A 19,985-nucleotide genomic window follows, 5' to 3' on the forward strand; every position below is an offset into this window, starting at 1 on the left:
TTTAAACTGTACTAACATCAAATGCAATAATTCTATTCAAATATTGCTGCAGTCTTTTTCTCTTTTTAATTAACATATCATTTTATGTCAAACTGAAATCTTGGTTATAATTCCAATGTGTTCCATATTTGAAAGTACATTTAAAATGTATTTTCTAGTGTATACAAGTAGTGATAGCAAATCTTAATCCTCATTGCTTTTCAATATAAATAGTACATTTTTTGAAACTTAAGAAACTATGTGATCTCATGTGTGTACATACATATAAACAGATTATAGAAATGTATTTTAAACATTATTTTTATTACTATTGTTCCTTGACTGTAATTTACATTTTTCCGACTATTCATTTTGGTTAGCGTCCTGACTGACTGCATATTTATGTCTATGACTGATTGTCCAAAATGGGGGCCAGCATTTCAGTAAGTTATATAATTTTATTATGTATAATTGCATATGTGATTATATTTTATATTTAACACATTGTGTTATAGTACATTATATACTACATATTATGACATGGTACAAATTAATATTTATAATTTACATGTAATATACATTGTACTTAATATAATACTTATACATATTCCACAATTGATGAATTTTCTGAATAAAATATATACACATGTTGTTAATTTTAATGCTTTTCTTCCCATCATTACTCTTAATTGGATTTTAAATTCTTCTATTTCCCAGCATGTTAGGTTAACAAGATATAGACGCTTGAGCCTTTAGCTATATATGTGTTTATGTCTGTGGCATCATGTAAGTGAGGCTTTATTTTTATTCTAATGATTGATATATTTCAGTGCTTCAGATTTTCTTTACTATTGCAGTCCCACACTAGATTTGTTTCAAACTCAGATGTTTATCCTGTCTATCTTTTTATTCCTTTCTGTTCTACTCCTGTTTCCTGAGGGGTATGAGTAGCTTACCTTGCATTAGAATACAAAAATGGAAAGGCCCGTTACGTTTTCTAGGGAAGAAGACCCTCTTGATGCCACCCCTCAAGGTTTCTATTCTTAAAATTAGTTAACTTTGGAAGGTAAATATGTATCATACTGATTCACTGTAAAAATTTTTGTATATGTAGATAATAAGTTCTTTCATACTTGCCTACATTTCAGTTACTTATTGCTGGACTCCCAATGTGGGATAAATTTGATATTTTATATTTGTTCTTTACTTAAATATATATAAACATAACCCTGAGCTAAAATTTGTTGAAAAAAAATTGATAGCCAAATTTCATGGTTAATATTAAGACTCAGGAAGCCCTAACTAAAGCCCTATCCTATTGTTGTCTAGTTGGTTCATTGATTGCCAAATAATTATCATAGACATATATTTCAGAATTATGATATATTGGTTTCATTTTTAATATGAAAAGTCATATGAAAATTATGTGAATTTTTTTCTGCAGGAATACTTTGCTTGGAATTTATACATTTGAAATACTTGTAAAACTCATTGCAAGAGGCATCTGGGCAGGACCTTTTTATTTCTTTGGTGATTCATGGAACTGGCTTGATTTCAGTGTAACTTTATTTGAGTGAGTACTCCTTTTAAGTTGCAAACATCATAATGTTTGCTTGCTAAGAAAATGCTTTTCATAAAGAAACATTGAGGTTGACAGAATTTTCTGCCTGGTAAAATTCTGTGAGTACAGAACAATTCATAAATCATAGACATAGAGAGTTCTCTTAGGCAGCTCCAACTGAACTAATCCTGACTATGCACTGAAAATTAAAGGAATGGGATATTATCTCTGTTTTCTACCTGAAGCAAAAACAATAGAGGTTGAATTTTTTGCATTCAAGGTAATTATGTTCGGTGACCAGAAAATATCCTGGAGACTTAGGAGAGGATTCCAGCATATTTGATTCTGTTCATCTATATTGCTTAAGAATAGTAAATATTCTAATTATCAGAATAAGGTATACATGCACATTTTTCTAGAATGATACATTGAATTCTAATAATTTACATGTGTATTAATTTTTTTCAATCCTTCTATTTAATGTACTCTATTTTATGGCTAAAGAAATTGTCACAGGCATCAAACTCCTGTTAAAAATAATTTAAAGTAATACTCTATTTGTAGAGTTAGTGTCAATTTTTTTTTAAAGAAATAACCTTTATAAAGAACAGATTAGTTTCTTCCATGTTGTGAGCAGTCAAAAAATAGTAGCTAATATCATTGAAATTATTATCACTACTTCTGCTATCACTGGTATTATTTCTTTTCTTGCCATTGCTATTAGCTAAAACTTGGCTAATGCAACTAAGGGCTTTCAGTATGTGAAGGTGCTTTGCTATGAACTATACATTGATTAACTAATTTAATCTCCCCCAAGTCCTCAGAATTAGAAAGTACCCTTATCCTTACTTTTTACATTTGAGGAAACTGAGGCAAAATAGTCAAGTAATTTTTTCATATCACGCAACTAGTCAATAGTAGAGCCTATATTTTTAGATCAGCAGGCTGGCTCTAGAGACTGTGTCCTTAACCAACATACACTTTGACTTCTGCTACCATCACCACCGTCATCATCATCACCAACACCATCATTATCAGCACCAGGAGTTTAAACACTTAAATCTTATTCCTTTCAAAAGCTATGTATTTTATTATTTTAACTACATTTTCAAACCAATTAAGATTGCAAAATATGAACATAATTCATATTCATAAAATATGAATATAATGTAGTGATGAAATTTTGACTACTCAAAGTGTCAAGCTTTTATAAACTCTCATAATTTGTAGATTAATGTTTACTTGATTACCTTGCACTGTAGAAATCTTTCCCTTCCAATCAATAATAAACCTATTTGCAAAATGCAATAAAGAAGGCAAGTGAACATTTGGATGTCTGGTTTTAGAAACAAGCTTCAAACATTATAAAAAGCCAAATGTCAGTAACTTAAACTCAATATGATTTCTAAACGACTTTAATTTAATTCCACAGGCATATTTCAAGATATTCACCTCTAAATTTCATTTCCGTATTTAGAATTGTGAGAAATTTGAGAATTTTGAAAATTATTCCTTTAAACCAAGGTAAGAAAAAACATCGAGTTCTTTGTCTTCATTTTGTTCTATGTACTTCCATGTATTTGTTTGAACAGCCCTGCCATTGCTTGGAGAAATGTTAAGTTAAACAATGTTTCATCTTTGAAATAAATGAATATAAGATCAAATATCAAATTTATTTGTCGCTCCTGGAATGGAAAGGAAAAAAATACCACATTTGTTACTTATTTGAAGTGGTTTCAATGCTTATGATAACAAAATATAGAGCTCAATCAAAATAAGTTACTTCTCTATTTTTTTACTTTAATTTTATGTCTTAAATATGAAATACTAAAATTGTCCTTAGACTTCTGAATGAATTAGCAGTCCAGACAGTTTTCTAATCCATCTTCTTCTTTTCCTCATTGAATCTAAAAGCCAGTTGAAATGAACAAAGTTATATAAAATAAGTACCCTTTTACTCCCAGTGCTTGGATAGGATGTATTCCACATGCCACAACATTCAAGAAGGTTCTGTTAAATAATGTACAGCCATGACCACATTGATGGAAGATGCCGAGGAGTAATTTACACATCCCATTCCTGAATATGTCTTAGGGAAGCCTACTAATACCTTCTGATTTGTTGTTCAGAATGAATAAAAACAATAAGATAGGAAAACTTCACTCAGAGGTGTTTTTTTTTTTTTTTTCCTTTTGGCTGTTATGAGTCAGAGGTTTTATCAAATAGTTGAATGAATAAACCCACGAGCTAGTGTGATAACACCAAAAATAAGATCTGCAAGCAACATTCGTCCACTGGAACATCATGAAGATGGCCAGATACATGCATACTCTGTACCTGGAGTCCAGGCTGGGCAAAAGAGGGAAAACATTGGGGAAATGTGATAATAGATGCCTAACCTTGTGGATATGACTTCCCTGGTGGCTCAGACAGTAAAGAGTCTGCCTACAATGTGGAAGACCCGGGTTCAGTCCCTGGGTTGGAAAGATCAGCTGGAGAAGGAAATGGCAACCCACTCCAGTATTCTTGCCTGGAAAAGCTCTTGGTCGCAGGAGCCTGGTAGGCTACAGTCCATGGGGGGTCGCAAAGAGTCAGACACAGCTGAGTGACTTCACTTCACTTGTGGATATACTGAAACATTGACTAGTACACATTAAATCGGTGAATTGTATGGTTTATAAATTATATCTCAATAAACCTGTTTGATAAAAATGGTCTATGGCATGGTAGATTCACCAAGTGCAGTGAAGAAACCAACAGTGAGAAATGTCCTTGCAGGAGTTTCCACAGTCTTAGTTCTTTAACTGCTCCCCACAAATCACTGGAACATAAGTTGTATCACCTTCGTCTTCATCTTAGAATTAGAGGCAAAGATTATGGAGGAATTCAGGTAAAGCCAGTAGAATACAGTAACTAGAATTGGGAGCATACAGGCTGGTATGAATTGCTCTTTTTTTTTCAAAGGAGGAAATCAATCAAGGCACATAGTGGTTATACAGTGTGTATGAAAACAAGGAAGAAAGGAAAACACACTATTCAAGAGAATGAAAATAATCCTTTTTCCTCTTAAAAATGTATTCTAAGGCATAAAGTGTAAGCCAGTTTATAAAAGTGAATATAATTGAGTTAAAATTGTCTGTCAAGATGTAGAGACTAGAGCTTCTTTGGGGTCCAAGTGCTGGTTAACAATCTGCCTGCCAATGTCCCCCTGCAGGAGACATGGGTTCGATCCCTGGTCCAGGAGGATCCTAGATGGCACTGGGCAACTAAGCCCACATGCCACAGCTAGAGAGTGGCTCCCTGCTCACCATAACTAGAGAAAACCCATTGACCAAGCAGAGCCAAAATTAAAAATTAATTAATTAAAGAAATATACTTTAAAATTAAATCAGAAATAAGTTAGAATCCATAAAAGATACACCTAAACTAAAACAAAATGAAAGTTTAAAAGTAAAAAGAAGGAAAAAGTTATACCAGGAAATCAAAGTCAAAATTGACATATGGTTCAGAGCTTTGAATGGCAAATAGCAATGAATGGAAGATAGCAATGAAAATTATTAACAAATTTGAGTCTATAAAGTGTGATGGTGGCTTGTTTTTATCTTCAATTAAAATATTAATACTAAAATTAAAGCTCCATAAGAAGCTTGATTATATATATTCTGTATAGAATATATTTATGTCATAGTAATATTAATAACAATATTTGTATTTATATATGTGTACGTATATTTTAATTTATATATATTCTATAATATCACTATTATTAATAAAATATTTGCATGAGTTTGTGTTTATATGCACACATACCTTCTTACTTATATTTAAGAATTTCTAATTCCTAAAGACAATTTCAACAAAACAATGTGAAAATTTTTTTTCAGTACAAAATATACACAGGACTCATGACAGTGATCAGATAAAAAATACACAGTGTAAAGATACATATTTCAAAAGATTTTTATGGTGATCACGGCAATAATATCAAATTAAAATATCCCATTTTTCTTCCAATAAATTGGCAGTGATATTTTTTAAAATGTCCTACCTTTAGTAAAGGCATGACTATATATTTATAGTCTTGTTTTATGCATTGGTTCAAAATTTCTTTAAAAAATTTGAACATATGAATTAATGCTTAAATATCTCATATACAGTGACACAGAAATTCCATTTTTAATGTAATACTTTTAAAAGACTTCCATATAGCAAAACATTTCATAGTATAATTCCAAGTAGCAAAAGTAGCTGTAAATAAGTATTTTAGGATGATAGCAATTAAAATTATATATTTATTCTAGGTATCACATTTCTTTAATCACAGGAGTAACTTTCAGTCAGTTCAGTCACTCAGTCATGTCTGACTCTTTGTGATCAATGGACTGTAGTATGCCAGGCTTCACTGTCCATGACCTACTCCCAGAGCTTGTTCAAACTCCTGTCCATCGCTTCCGTGATGCCATCCAACCATCTCATCCTCTACCGTCCCTTTCTCCTCCTGCTTTCAGTCTTTCCCAGCATCAGGGTCCTTTCCAATGAATCCGTTCTTTGCATCACATGTCCAAAGTATTTCCGCTTCAGCTTCAGCATCAGTCCTTCCAGTGAATATTCAGGGCTGATTTTCTTTAGGATTGACTGGTTTGATCTCCTTGGAATCCAAAGGACTCTCAAGAGTCTTCTCCAACACCACAGTTCAAGAGCATCAATTCTTCAGCACTCAGCCTTCTTTATGGTCCAACTCTCACATCTATACATAACTACGGCAAAAACCATAGCTTTGACTAGACAAACCTTTGTGGGCTAGTAATGTCTCTGCTTCTTGATATGTTGTCTAGGTTGCTCATAGCTTTTCCTCCAAGGAGCAAGCATCTTTTCATTTCATGGCTGCAGTCAGCGTCTGCAGTGATTTTGGAGCCCCCCAAAATAAAGTCTGTCACTGTTTCCATTGTTTCCTCTTCTATTTGCTATGAAGTGATGGGACTGGATGCCATGATCTTAGTTTTTTGAGTGCTGAGTTTTAAGCCAGTTTTTTTTCACTCTCCTCTTTCACTTTTATCAAGAGACTCTTTAGTTTATTTTCACTTTCTGCTGTAAGGGTGCTATCTGCCGCATATCAGAGGTTATTGATATTTCTCTCAGCAATCTTGATTCCAGCTTGTGCTTCATCCAGCCCAGGATTTTGCATGATGTACTCTGCATATAAGTTAAATAAGCAGGGTGACACTATTCGGCCTTAACCTACTCCTTTCCCAATTTGGAACCAGTCTGTTAGCTGACTGTATAGTCTCCATATTTGGCTGTGAAGAATATAATCAGTCTGATTTTGGTGTTGACCATCTCGTGGTGTCCATGTGTAGAGTCGTCTCTTGTGTTGTTGGAAGAGGGTGTTTGCTATGATCAGTGTGTTTTCTTGGCAAAACTCTGTTAGCCTTTGCCTTTCTTCATTTTGTGCTCCAAGGTCAAACTTGCCTGTTACTCCAGATATCTCTTGACTTCCTACTTTTGCTTTCCAGTCCCCTATAATGAAAAGGACATCTTTTTTTGGTGTTAGTTCTAGATGGTCTTCTAGGTCATCACAGAACCATTCAACTTCAGCTTCTTCAACTTCAGTGGTTGCGGAATAGACTTGGATTACTGTGATATTGAATGGTTTGCCTTGGAAACAAATAGAGATCATTCTGTTGTTTTTGAGATTGCACCCAAGTATTTTAAAGTTAGTTTTATTTGAGGACACTCTTTTCTAATAACTTTTCTATTAAACTCAAGAAATCTAATCATCTGAGGATGTCATTTTTTAAAATAGATTTTCAATTCTCACAATGATATATGAAATAAGTATATTTATACTCTCTTAAAAATAATTAAAGAAAAACATTAAACTGTTGGTAACTTGCTCAACATCATGGAGCTGGTATATTTTCATCCATTATTGACGGAAAGAAGAGTTAAGGTAGTTTCATCTATGAAGTATAATTATGGGGTGTTTGCTATTTTTCTTGCTTTCTATATTTTCAGAATTGAGCATGTATTATTTAATAGTTAGAAAAATAAGTGTCCATAAATAAAACTAACATTGAAGTTTAATTCTTAATTAACAAGTATTCTGGTATAAATACAGTGATATATAATCACAGTTATATGTTATTCCATTTCTATTCATAAAATTTTTTCATGTTTTATTTAATGAGCTTCAAAGATTGAGTTCATCAAAAGATAATAAAAACATATCAGTTCAGTTCAGTCGCTCAGTCGTGTCCAATTCTTTGTGACCCCATGAATTGCAGCATGCCAGGCCTCCCTGTCCATCACCAACTCCCAGAGTTCACTCAAACTCACATCCATCAAGTCGGTGATGCCATTCAGCCATCTCATCCTCTGTCGTCCCCTTCTCTTCCTGCCCCCAATCCCTCCCAACATCAGAGTCTTTTCCAATGAGTCAACTCTTCACCAGAGGTGGCCAAAGTACTGGAGTTTCAGCTTTAGTATCATTCCTTCCAAAGAACACCCAGGACTGATCTCCTTTAAAATGTATAGAATACTGCATTTCAGACTATTTCTTTTTTCAACAACATTTGCAACTGATGTTGATTTATAACTCAATGCCTTTACCTGTGCTTATAAATAATGGTAATTAGTATGAAAAATAGTAACCAAGAGAGGAGGCCTGTTCTTTATGTAGTACAAAGAAACAAACAAGTAAAAGTACTAAAGTATCTCTGAATTATTGCCAGATGTAATAAATTAGCAATAATACATAAATCTCAAAGTTTAGCATGTTATTTGTTTTATTTATCCGATCTAGGTAATGATAAATGAAATTATAAAACACAAAGCTATTGATTTCAATGGCATCTGCATTCGCCATGGGAGAAGTTTGCTAATGCTGCTTTACTAAGGTATTTTATTTTACCAAAAACAAACCTTTCTCTTCTCAGGAATGAAGTCTTTTGTAGCGATACTCATCCATTGTTTGAAGAAACTCACTGTGGTCACTATCCTAACTGTCTTTTTTCTGAGTGTATTTTCTCTAATTGGGATGGGGCTCTTCATGGGCAATCTGAAGCATAAATGTTTGCGATGGCCCCAAGAAAATGAAACTGACATGCTGAATAATAGAACTGGAAACCCATATTATATTCGAGGTAAGAATCCCTTGCCATCTATATCAAAAAGCATTCTTCACAGAAATGTTGCACCTTCAATTTCAGAACAAATTCAACTTCAGAACAATCTTCATGTACATACTTAACTATGCTCAAGTACTAATTTGGATTAGTTTCCTTTATCAGGATGATAAAGTTCCACGTCTTCAGACAGTTATGTCAGGGAAACCTAAGTTTGGAATTGTTAAAACTCACAAATTTTATCATTTCAAAAATAAATAAATATGACCAAAGCTTTATAGATTGAGAGAAAATGGTAGGCTACAAACTCCTTCCTTCTTACTGTAGAGAAGGATGTCCATCTGAACAGATGTAATTGGGTTTTAGATATGCTGTTCACTCAAAATTAAATACAAAATATCATGTCTTTCCTATTTTTCTAGAAACAGAAAACTTTTATTATTTGGAAGGAGAAAGATATGCTCTTCTTTGTGGCAACAGATCAGATGCTAGGTAAGTGGTATTAATGTTCTATCAAGTCTGTATTGTAATGGAGAGTGGAGTTTGGCTCTTCACTGCTCAAAAGCCAATAAGAGGCCATTTAGTGAAAAGGAAAGTTTGCTTTATTTTAGACACTAGCAACCGAGGGGAGGGTAGACTGTTGTTCAAAGGCTGACTCTCCATCTGCCCCGACAATCAAGGGGCAAGAGGGAGGGAGCTACATGCAGAAATAGCAAGTCAGCTCTGACAGTCATCTTGAAATTGGTCATCCGTGGTCTGACCAGCATCATGTTGATTAATCTTCAGATCCAGGGTTGCTTGGTTTCAATTTCCTTGAGACCAATTCTTAGAATTACGGCAGCTTATGGGAACCTGGTGGCTTAGTGGTAAAGAATCCACCTGGCAGTGCAGGAGATGCTGGCTTGATCCCTGGGTCGCGAAGATCCTCTGAAGGAGGAAATGGCAACCCTCCAGTATTGTGAACAGAGGAGCCTAGTGGGCTACATGGAGTCTCAAAAGAGTCAGAAACGACTTAGTGACTAAACAATAGGACTTAAAATAATTCTTCAGTGAGATGACAAAACTCTCAAGTCTTCAGCTCAGTTCAGTTCAGTCGCTCAGTCATGTCTGACTCTGCGACCCCATGCACTGCAGCACGCTAGGCTTCCCGGTCCATCACCAACTTCTGGAGCTTGTTCAAACTCATGTTCATTGAGTCAGTGATGCCATTCAACCATCTCATCCTCTGTTGTCCCCTTTTCTCCCTGCCTTCAATCATTCCCAGCATCAGGGTCTTTTCTAATGAGTAGTTCTTCACATCAGGTGGCCAAAGTATTGGAGTTTCAGCTTCAGCATGAGTCCTGCCAATGAATATTCAGGACTGATTTCTTTTAGGATGAACTGGTTGGATCTCCTGGCAGTTCAAGGGACTCTCAGGAGTCTTCTCCAACACCACAGTTCAAAAGCATCAATTCTCTGGTGCTCAGCTTTCTTTATAGTCCCACTCTCACATCCATACATGACTATTGGAAAAACTTATTTTCTTATAATTTCAGATGAAGAGATAAAGTTGCAATAGAGTGCTTCTCAGCAGTACAATGGCTCAATTCCTTGTATTGCTTTCCTCAGCTGGAATGACTTGGCACCCATCTGAAATTTAGTTCTTAGAGGTTCTGAGCTTGAGATAGAGAAAAAGCACAGAGGGGTAGGAGAATGAGTTATGTAGTTTAGTTGTAGTAAAGTGATTTAGGGGGCTTCCCAGAGGCTTCCCTTGTGGCTGGGATAATAAGAGTATACCTGACACTCTTTCAGGAGACCTGGGTTCGATCCCTGGAGGAGGACATGGCAGTACACTCCACTATTCTTGCCCAAAGAATCTCATGGACAGAGAAGTCTGGTAGGCTACATTTGATGGGGTCGCATAGAGTCGGACACGACTGAGTGACTAACACACATACACAGACACACACACACACACACACACACACACACACACACACAGAGGGGGCTTCTCAGGTGGCACTGGTAGTAAAGAACTTGCCTGCCAATTAGAACTTGGTTCAATCCTTGGGTCAGGAAGATCCCCTGGAGTAGGAAATGGCAACTTGCTCCAGTATTCTTGCCTGGAGAATCCCATGGAGAAAGGAGCCCGGCAGGCTATAGTCCATAGGGTCACAAATAGTCAGACATGACTGATGTGACAGCGTATACAAGGTGATTTAGACATTTTATTGCTCATTCAACCTTTTTACCCCTTTACTGCTGGGCTCCCATTCTATTTTCAAGTCCAGACTGTGAATCCATCTCATTGTATCTGCACCATCCCACTCGAGCTAAATCTTTCTGTGGACATTCCAAACTAGATTTGACATGACATGCATGCTCAAGATACCAAGTCATGGATAGTCACAATCACAATGATATAGTATATCCAGGCCAGAAGAGAATGTCAGTGTTTCACCTGCAGCCATTATACTTTGCCATATGATAAAGTATCCCAAAAGTTAGTGTTTTAAGACAAGAACAAAAATTCATCTGTTCAGATTCTTATAGGTCAGCAATTTAGCAAGCCTCAACACACAGGTACTTTTTAAACCTCTATTTATATCCCATTTGTTAGCCATTAGCACATATGTAAAGCAAGTCACATGGCCAAAGCTCCAATAATGTGGGAGGGAACTACAGAGAGGTGATGAGGGAGGAAGCATGATTTATTGGGCCACTACTTTCATAATGGACCACAAGAACCAAACCCCAGTAGGCAAAATTATGAAGACTCCATGAAAGGAAATGAAATAAATATTTAATCTGATCTTTCTACCAAAGTGCCGTTACTGTTTATAAATTATTGATGAACAATGTTTTCTCACTCTTTAAATAATGGCATCTAAGGTTTTGAGGTGAGATCATTTAAAAATTAAACTCGCAACTACTGCAGTTTTATTTTTATCAATGTCATTTTCCACCAGTTATACTTTCACTTTGATTTTGAGTCGTAAAGAAATCTTTAACAAAGACTTGGCAAAAACCACTTGTGAGGCCCTGTTGTCTTTTAGTTTAATTAATGCTGTTCACTTATATCAGCTGAAAATCTAACTCATATGCAACATTTTTTCACTGGGAATTGTTTGGGAGAAAACCACGCCCCGTGAAAGAGGGAGCCCTTTATTATTCATGGGTAGATATTCTGTATTTGTGATTTAACCTTGATCTAAAAGTCACCTGAGTAAGCAGTTTTTCTTTTCTTTATCTTAATTAGTCAGTGTCCTGAAGGATATGTGTGTGTAAAAGCTGGTGTAAATCCTGATGATGGCTACACAAATTTTGACAGCTTTGGCTGGGCCTTATTAGCTCTATTTCGGTTAATGACTCAGGATTACCCTGAAGCACTTTATCATCAGGTAAGAACACAGAATCTGCACCGCACGTAAGGATGATGCCATGCCCCTCCTTTCTAAAATAATGATCAAATGTAATGTACTTTATTAAATTTTTGTGTGGAGAAGAATTGAGGCCAGAAGAAAATAGAATTATTCAATGTCAAACTGTATGTAAACACTGAGCCCACGTCAGTGTTCTTATGCATTGGTATCTTATTTAATCTTTGAAACAGTCCTACAAGGTCAGGGTATAAATATGTGCATATGCTTTTACATGAAGACCCTAAGATCAAAGCAGGCAGATAACTTCCCCAAAGTTAAAACACATGCATCCACCAGAGATCACTGTACTACTCTGTGGTCTTATATATTTGATATTAACTAGAGAGCATTTCTAGGTGCTAATTCTTCAGACAAAAAATCTGAACCTATGATATTACCCTCTGTGAAGAAATTGTTGGGACTTCCCTGGTGGTCCAGTGGCTAAGACTCTGAGCTCCCAATTCAGGGGGAGTGAATTTGATCCCTGGTCAAGGAACCCCGTGTACTGCAACTAAGAATTCACATGCTGAAACTAAAGATTATTCATGCTTACAATGTACTATTTCTTTTTAATTCTTCTATTTTTTCTCATCCTCTTTTAATAGTCAGTCATGCTCCAGTTATAGTAACAGAAAGCTTTAAATAAAAATTCTGAGCCTCCTTTCATAATTGATGATTTGTGTGCCATAGTTTCTCAGAAGGATATAATATATACTCATTAAAAATGTAGATTCAGCTTTTCTTTTAAGAAAAGAAAAATGGAATATGCAGTGTTTTTAGCAGCATAGGTAATATCAAAATACATTAGATAAAATAATTACTTTAAATTCCAAAAGTATGTGCAGTTGAAGAATACTCTTTTTAAACACACATGTACTGTACTTTTTATGATTGATTTGATAAATTATGTTGTATATGTGCACATGTGTGTGTTTATAGGCCATTAATAATGATAAGAATAATATAATAGATTTTAGCACAAAGATTCATAATATATTATTAAATGAAAATCAAGTAAACCAAACATGCTTGTAGGAAAATTATATTTCTAGTAGAAGTACTTAAAATATTACAAGTGATTGCTTTCTTTATGCAAACTATATTTTTCTAATTTTGAAAGAGTAGTATATTGTTATTTGTCAAACTTGTTGACAAGTATCATGCCTCCTCCACAACACTAGGAACTTCTTATTTCTGAAATAATCTTACCATGCTATCCTCCAGTGATTTCCCAATGTCTATAGGATGAAGTTCAGTGTCCAAATGCATGGTCCATAGCGCCCTTTAAGATGTAGTCTCTGCATTCATATTTGCTTGTTCAGCATTTCTGCCCACTAGGAGATAAACGACCTAAAAAGTATTTTGTTTTATTTTAATTTTTGTGTTCTCAGTATCTAACATATAAAAATGCTTAATAAAATTTTAATAAACAAAAAATTTAAGTGAATATTTATGAATTGTTTACTTTATATATAATAGTGAATGTCTTGCTTTTTATTTACAGCTTTCAAAGTGTATAAGTTAATTTACTTGTTAGCAGTGGTTTAAAAGAAATCCCATCATACACCAGGGAAATGAGACATCAGTCTGGGAGTGCCCTGATTCTGGAGTCTTTCAAGACATTATTGCACTCTAGGATTTTATTGACTAGTATAGATAAGGTTTGCTTTGATTTGGACTGAAGTTTTTACTCAGCACTGCTCGACTGAACCGACTATGACTATGTACATTCAACAGTTATTCCCAAAGAGTACAGCTTATGTTTTGGAGAATATCATTCCCCGTCCATTAAACAAGCATTATTTAATCCAAGTACTCTGATGCAGCATTGGTACAGAAATGAACAAAACAGGTTGTCAGTCCTCATGGAGTGGAGTTATATTCAACCATAGTTCACATTTATCACATACTTGCCATGAGCTAAGATCTTCTCATACATTGTTTCCTTTGATTTTCATAAAAATATATGGTAAACAGGCTATAATAAGCCCCTGTTTTCTGCTAAAATACAATAAAACTTGAATTTGCACACTTTTTCATTCTAATAAGATTGTATGCTTTTATTCTCCATCAGCTTCATTTAGTGGAAAGAGCAAAAATTTTGGATTCAGGCATTTCCCCACAGCTGTGAGACCTTTATCTAATTTCATCTCCTTTTTACATGGTAAATACAATGTAAATGTTTTACATAGAATTAAGGAAATAATAAACATAAAGTATTTATTAATGTATATATCCTACAATACTCATGATATCTAGTACTGACTTCAGAATGTATTGTTGATAACAGCTATTTAGTGGGGAAAATATTTAACCAAATCTTAAATAGCTTACTCACTTGGATAATAGAGTTTATTCAAAATACTGTTAAAGGAAAACATACTATAGATTAATAAGAAATTATTTCTGATTAAATGTTAGAACTTCCTGTTAATTTGTAAACATTCTTAACTCATATCAACACAATATTTTCTGTAAGTAATACTTGTCTGTTGATTCAAATGAATGCTTAAAAGTGAAAACTATTCCCATATCCATATGTTTTCCTGATATTTGTTCATCTACTTGTAATCAGTGAGGATAGATCAGTGGACTATATTTTGGGTTTGTAATATCTACTTATAAATTTTTAAATTTTTCGATATATCTTAGGTAATTATTTTGAAATAAAAGCCAGTTGATGCTCGGTTTAGAAATCTACTACTTTGTATTTTTCTATCCATAAATGGGGTTTTCCAGGTGGCACTAGTAGTAAAGAACCTGCCTGCCTATGCAGGAGACATAATGCAGGTTTGATCCCTGGCTTGGGAAGATCCCCTGGAGGAGGACGTGGCAACCCACTCCAGTATTCTTGTCTGGAGAATCCCTAGGACAGAGCAACCTGGCAGGATACAGTTCATAGGGTCACAGAGTCAGACACGACTGAAGCAACTTAGCACACATGTGCTGTGCTTGGTGTCTCAAGTCTTGTCCGACCCTTTGTGACCCTGCGGACTGTAGCCTGCCAGATTCCTCTGTCCATGAGGATTTTCCAGGCAAGAATACTGGAGTGGGTTGCCATGCCCTCCTCCAGGGGATCTTCCCAAGCCAGGAATTGAACCCATATCTCCTGCATTGCAGGCAGATTCTTTACTGTCTCAGCCACCAGGGAAGCATGCATGCACATCCATAAATGACTTAATATATGTGAATTATATGATTTTCTTGTGTGATTTGTTTAGAGGTTCTTCATGAAAGCAAGTATCCTGACAGATAATCAAATATTCCTATTCCTCCTCTCGTTGAACAGACATGATTTTGTACTTTGTTTTGATGTTTCCCTAAAGTAATGATCCAAGGAAAGTAATATCCAGACATTCATTCTTTGACTTTATTACACTTCATATATTTAAAGATTCCATTGCAAAGAAAACAGTCATTCATATGTGGACTATCCAGCTTTCTTTATTGAAAGATGACAGTTCTTTCCTTTCATTATGTTTGATCTGTTAATGAAGACAAAAACATCAAATGCTCACCCTGAGTTAAATTACTAAATTCTTCCCTGGTTTTGTACCATTATTTTGTATCTTACATATATGTCTAAAGTTAAAGAGCTTTTCACTTATTTCTCCAGGTAAAGCCAGTACTTTAACTGTCTTGTAATTGCATTCCACTTGTAACTAAATTCTAACAAAATTTCTTTTTCTTTTTTTTCATTTTAAAATCAGAGATCACAGTAAGACAAATAACATCTCCTCTCTGTCTTTTTTCCACCTCTCCTTAGATCCTTTATGCTTCTGGGAAGGTCTACATGATATTTTTTGTGGTGATAAGTTTTTGGTTTGCCTTTTATATGGCAAGTTTGTTCTTAGGCTTACTTGCTATATCCTATGAAGAAGAAAAGCAGACAGCTGCTGAAAAAGCTACGGTTGATCAGGAATTTCAGAAGTCTTTACCAGAACTTCAAGAAGAAAAAATAACAGCAGAGGTATGGATTTTTTTAATGCTCTTTTAGAGTCAGAATGTATCTTCTGAAGTCTTGGAGCATATGTGTTCTAACAGATGTTCAATATCTATGTATGGTACATGATAAGGTCATAAGTGATTTTAGTAAAAGAGCTCACTTTTACTACATAACATTCTTTTCTGAGTGTGGTGTGGTAAGAGTGACCATTTTTTGGTCATTTAATATATACAATATTCTTGTTCCAAAATGCATATTACTACTGCTAATAAACTATGGAGATATATATATATATATATATATATTTGAACTTCTCGTAATGCAGTACACTTTTTTTTTCTCACAATGCAGGCATAGTTTATTAATTTAAACTTACTTCATACAGCACATTAGAACTGACTTTGGAAATTTTCAGTGTTCAATTCAAAAGTGATAGCACCTTCCACAATTTAGAAGCTAGAAAGTACTAAAACCTAGATTAAAGTATAGTAGTGAAGTTGTAAAAAGAGGAAAAAAATGACTTTCTGGCTCTTTCAAGAGGAAATGCACTGTCCATCCTGGCATAAGAAGTTATTTTATCTGTGCAGTAATTAAGTTCATGATAAGTAAAACAATACAGTTTTACTCTAATTTTCAATTACCCTGGTGTTCTGTTTGAATGTACTTTTAGATGTTTAGCTTCATAGCAAAAGATCTGGTCTATGAATCTAAAAATATTGGCAGAAGTAATATTAAAGTTATAGAAAATTTTCTTTTAAAAAAAATCTAAATTCTGCTGTAAGTATGCAAAATGGGAGAATAGGCCCCCAGAAAGCAACCAGAAGCAGCTTTCCTATATTCTGCAGGACCTGGCTGTCTCACACATCTTCCTAGGTTTACCTCCGCCACCTAGTATCCCTCCCCTGAGCCGTCCGGGTATGTGGTGGGCAGGGGCCAGAGCAGCCTGAGGGGGTGGCACTCATGCCTCTTCTGAGGTGTTGCTCCCTTCCCCGGTGTTGTGAGGTGCCCCACTGCCTCAGAGTTTGTCCTTTGGAAGGTGCTCAGCCCAGAGTGGTCACAAGCGAGTCCAGTGCTCCCACACATTGACCTGGTTGCAGGGCCCTCACTTGTGGGAAGGGAGCCATGCCTTGCCTTCTCTTCCATCCCTCTGGGTTTGTTACTATTTTCACTCTTGACACTTGCAAATGAAGATTGTCTACCTGGGAAGAAGTATTTGAACTATATTTTCTAGTAGATGTAAAAAGGACAGATTGAGGGAGCAAAGGATGGAAAAGAACTGTATCTTGCTTATCTCTCATATAGAAAAGATTAAAAAAAAATTGTGGAAGAGGGCCATGATTCACTCTGGCATGTGTGATATGACTGGCTAAGTTCATTAATCCCAAAGGCCTCTGCTGGACCAAAAGGGGAAAATGATAACTCTCTATTAACTAGCTCTTTCATTAAGTTGTGATCAGTGAAGAAACTCAAGAAAAGTCATTCCACTAAAAAGCAGGGCCTGAATGACATAACGCAGGATCATACCAAATGACAAGTTATTGATAGATACATATATCTATGAGGTCAGTGCATCCCCCTGAAAGAAGAAGCAATTGTAGACGGTATGAAGAAAGCATGTATATTAATCAAAAGAAGCTATTGAGTATAGCCATTATATCACTCATGAGGAAATCACAGATAAATTACAAAGCTTTTGGTCTCTAGAAATGAGTCTGAGATCCTACAGATTGAATGATTGTAGTCCGAATGATATGTGGAATGTATAATTTGTTTTGAAGTGGCATTTCAAATGACAAGAGCTACACACAGGTGTATATTGTCACCCTGCTTATTTAAATTATATGCAAAGTACATCATGAGACAGGCTGGACTGGAAGAAACACAAGCTGGAATCAAGATTGCCGGGAGAAATATCAATAACCTCAGGTTTGCAGATGACACGACCCTTATGGCAGAAAGTGAAGAGGAACTAAAAAGCCTCTAATAAAAGTGAAAGAGGAGAGTGAAAAAGTTGGCTTAAAGCTCAGCATTCAGAAAACGAAGATCATGGCATCCAGTCCCATCACTTCATGGGAAATAGATGGGGAAACAGTGGAAACAGTGTCAGACTCTATTTTTTTGAGCTCCCAAATCACTGTAGATGGTGACTGCAGCCATGAAATTAAAAGACGCTTACTCCTTGAAAGAAAAGTTATGACCAACCTAGATAGCATATTCAAAAGCAGAGGCATTACTTTTCCGACTAAGGTCCGTCTAGTCAAGGCTATGGTTTTCCAGTAGTCATGTATGGATGTGAGAGTTGGACTGTGAAGAATTCTGAGCGCCGAAGAATTGATGCTTTTGAACTGTGGTGTTGGAGAAGACTCTTGAGAGTCCCTTGGACTGCAAGGAGATCCAACGAGTCCATTCTGAAGGAGATCAACCCTGGGATTTCTTTGGAAGGAATGATGTTAAAGCTGAAACTCTAGTACTTCGGCCACCTCATGCGAAGAGTTGACTCATTGGAAAAGACTCTGATGCTGGGAGGGATTGGGGGCAGGAGGAGAAGGGGACGACAGAGGATGAGATGGCTGGATGGCATCATGGACTCGATGGACGTGAGTCTGAGTGAATTCCGGGAGTTGGTGATGGACAGGGAGACCTCGCGTGCTGCGATTCATGGGGTCACAAAGAGTTGGACATGACTGAGAGACTGAACTGAACTGAACTGAACACACAGATATATCCAAGAGCACAATTCTTCTCTTATTTCAGATGAGATGCCCTATTAACTCTGCCTGTGAAAGAGTATTTCGTAATTTCCCAATATCTCCATTCATTTGGCTATTCTGGACCACATAAACCCTTTCTGGATTTAAATAAAGTCTTTCAATTATGAAAGATTTCTTTTCCTGGAAGAGTACTAGAACATTTTGTCATACAAAAGTTTTCTGGGAAAATGAGAGTAAAAGTCAGTTTTACAAGATATATTTTCTTTTTCTTTTTTACACATAAGAAAATGCTGGCGAATGAAAAACTTTAAATGGAACATACTGAGGACTCTTTAGGTGACTGATATAACACTCAGCAAATTCTAATTCCTATGTTGAAATTACAGGGAAATTGCATATGTGTTTCATATTCTCACATTACAAAAAAACAGTAAATTATATTGGCTAAAATCACAGTTTTGCAGTCAGATTAATATAGATTTCAGTCCATTTTAGCTGCTTACTAGATTTATGATATTTGCCAAGTATGTTAACCTTTCTTTGTTGTTGTTGTTACTCAGTCACTCAGTCAGGTCCAACTCTTTGCAACCCCATGGACTGCAGCACACCACGCTTCCCCATCCTTCACTATCTCTCAGAGTTTGCTCAAACTCATGTCCATTGAGCCGGTGATGCCATCCAACCATCTCATGCTCTGTCACCCCCTTCTAATCCTGCCTTCAGTCTTTCCCAACATCAGGGTCTTTTCCGCTGAGTTGGATCTCCACATCAGGTGGCCAAAGTATTGAGACTTCAGCTTTACCATCAGTCCTTCTAATGAATAATCAGGGTGGATTTCCTTTTGGATTGACTGATTTGATCTCATTGTAGTCCAAGAGACTCTCAAGAGTCTTCTCCAGCACCACAGTTTGAAAGAATCAATTCTTTGGCGCTCAGCCTTCTTTATGGTTCAACTCTCACATCCGTATATGACTACTGGAAAAACTATTACTTTGAATATATGGACCATTATCAGCAAAGTAATGTCTCTGCTTTTTATATGCTGTCTAGATTTGTCAAAGCTTTTCTTCTAAGACAAGTGTATTTTAATTTCATGGCTGCAGCCACAGTGGTTTTGTCGCCCAAGAAAATAAAGCCTGTCACCGTTTCCATTTTTCCTCCATCTATTTGCCATGAAGTGAGGGGACCGGATGCCGTGATCTTTGCTTTTTGAATTTTGAGTTTTCAGCCAGCTTTTTAACTCTCCTCTTTCACCTTCATCAA

General features: G+C 35.8%; 1 protein-coding gene across 1 annotated transcript in view; it reads left to right on the forward strand.

Annotated features, from left to right (window-relative positions):
* SCN7A (sodium voltage-gated channel alpha subunit 7) overlaps nt 1-19,985 on the forward strand; it is an 82,238-nt gene that overhangs the window by 24,053 nt on the left and 38,200 nt on the right. Inside the window, exons 4-10 of the mRNA XM_012135066.5 lie at nt 333-422; nt 1,424-1,552; nt 2,973-3,064; nt 8,476-8,682; nt 9,087-9,156; nt 11,903-12,044; nt 15,832-16,035. Coding sequence (XP_011990456.3) covers nt 333-422; nt 1,424-1,552; nt 2,973-3,064; nt 8,476-8,682; nt 9,087-9,156; nt 11,903-12,044; nt 15,832-16,035 — 934 coding nt within the window. The remainder of the gene's footprint in view (nt 1-332; nt 423-1,423; nt 1,553-2,972; nt 3,065-8,475; nt 8,683-9,086; nt 9,157-11,902; nt 12,045-15,831; nt 16,036-19,985) is intronic.

The sequence above is a fragment of the Ovis aries genome, chromosome 2 (genome assembly GCF_016772045.2).
Source record: "Ovis aries strain OAR_USU_Benz2616 breed Rambouillet chromosome 2, ARS-UI_Ramb_v3.0, whole genome shotgun sequence".
In the NCBI taxonomy this organism is placed as follows: Eukaryota; Metazoa; Chordata; class Mammalia; order Artiodactyla; family Bovidae; genus Ovis; species Ovis aries.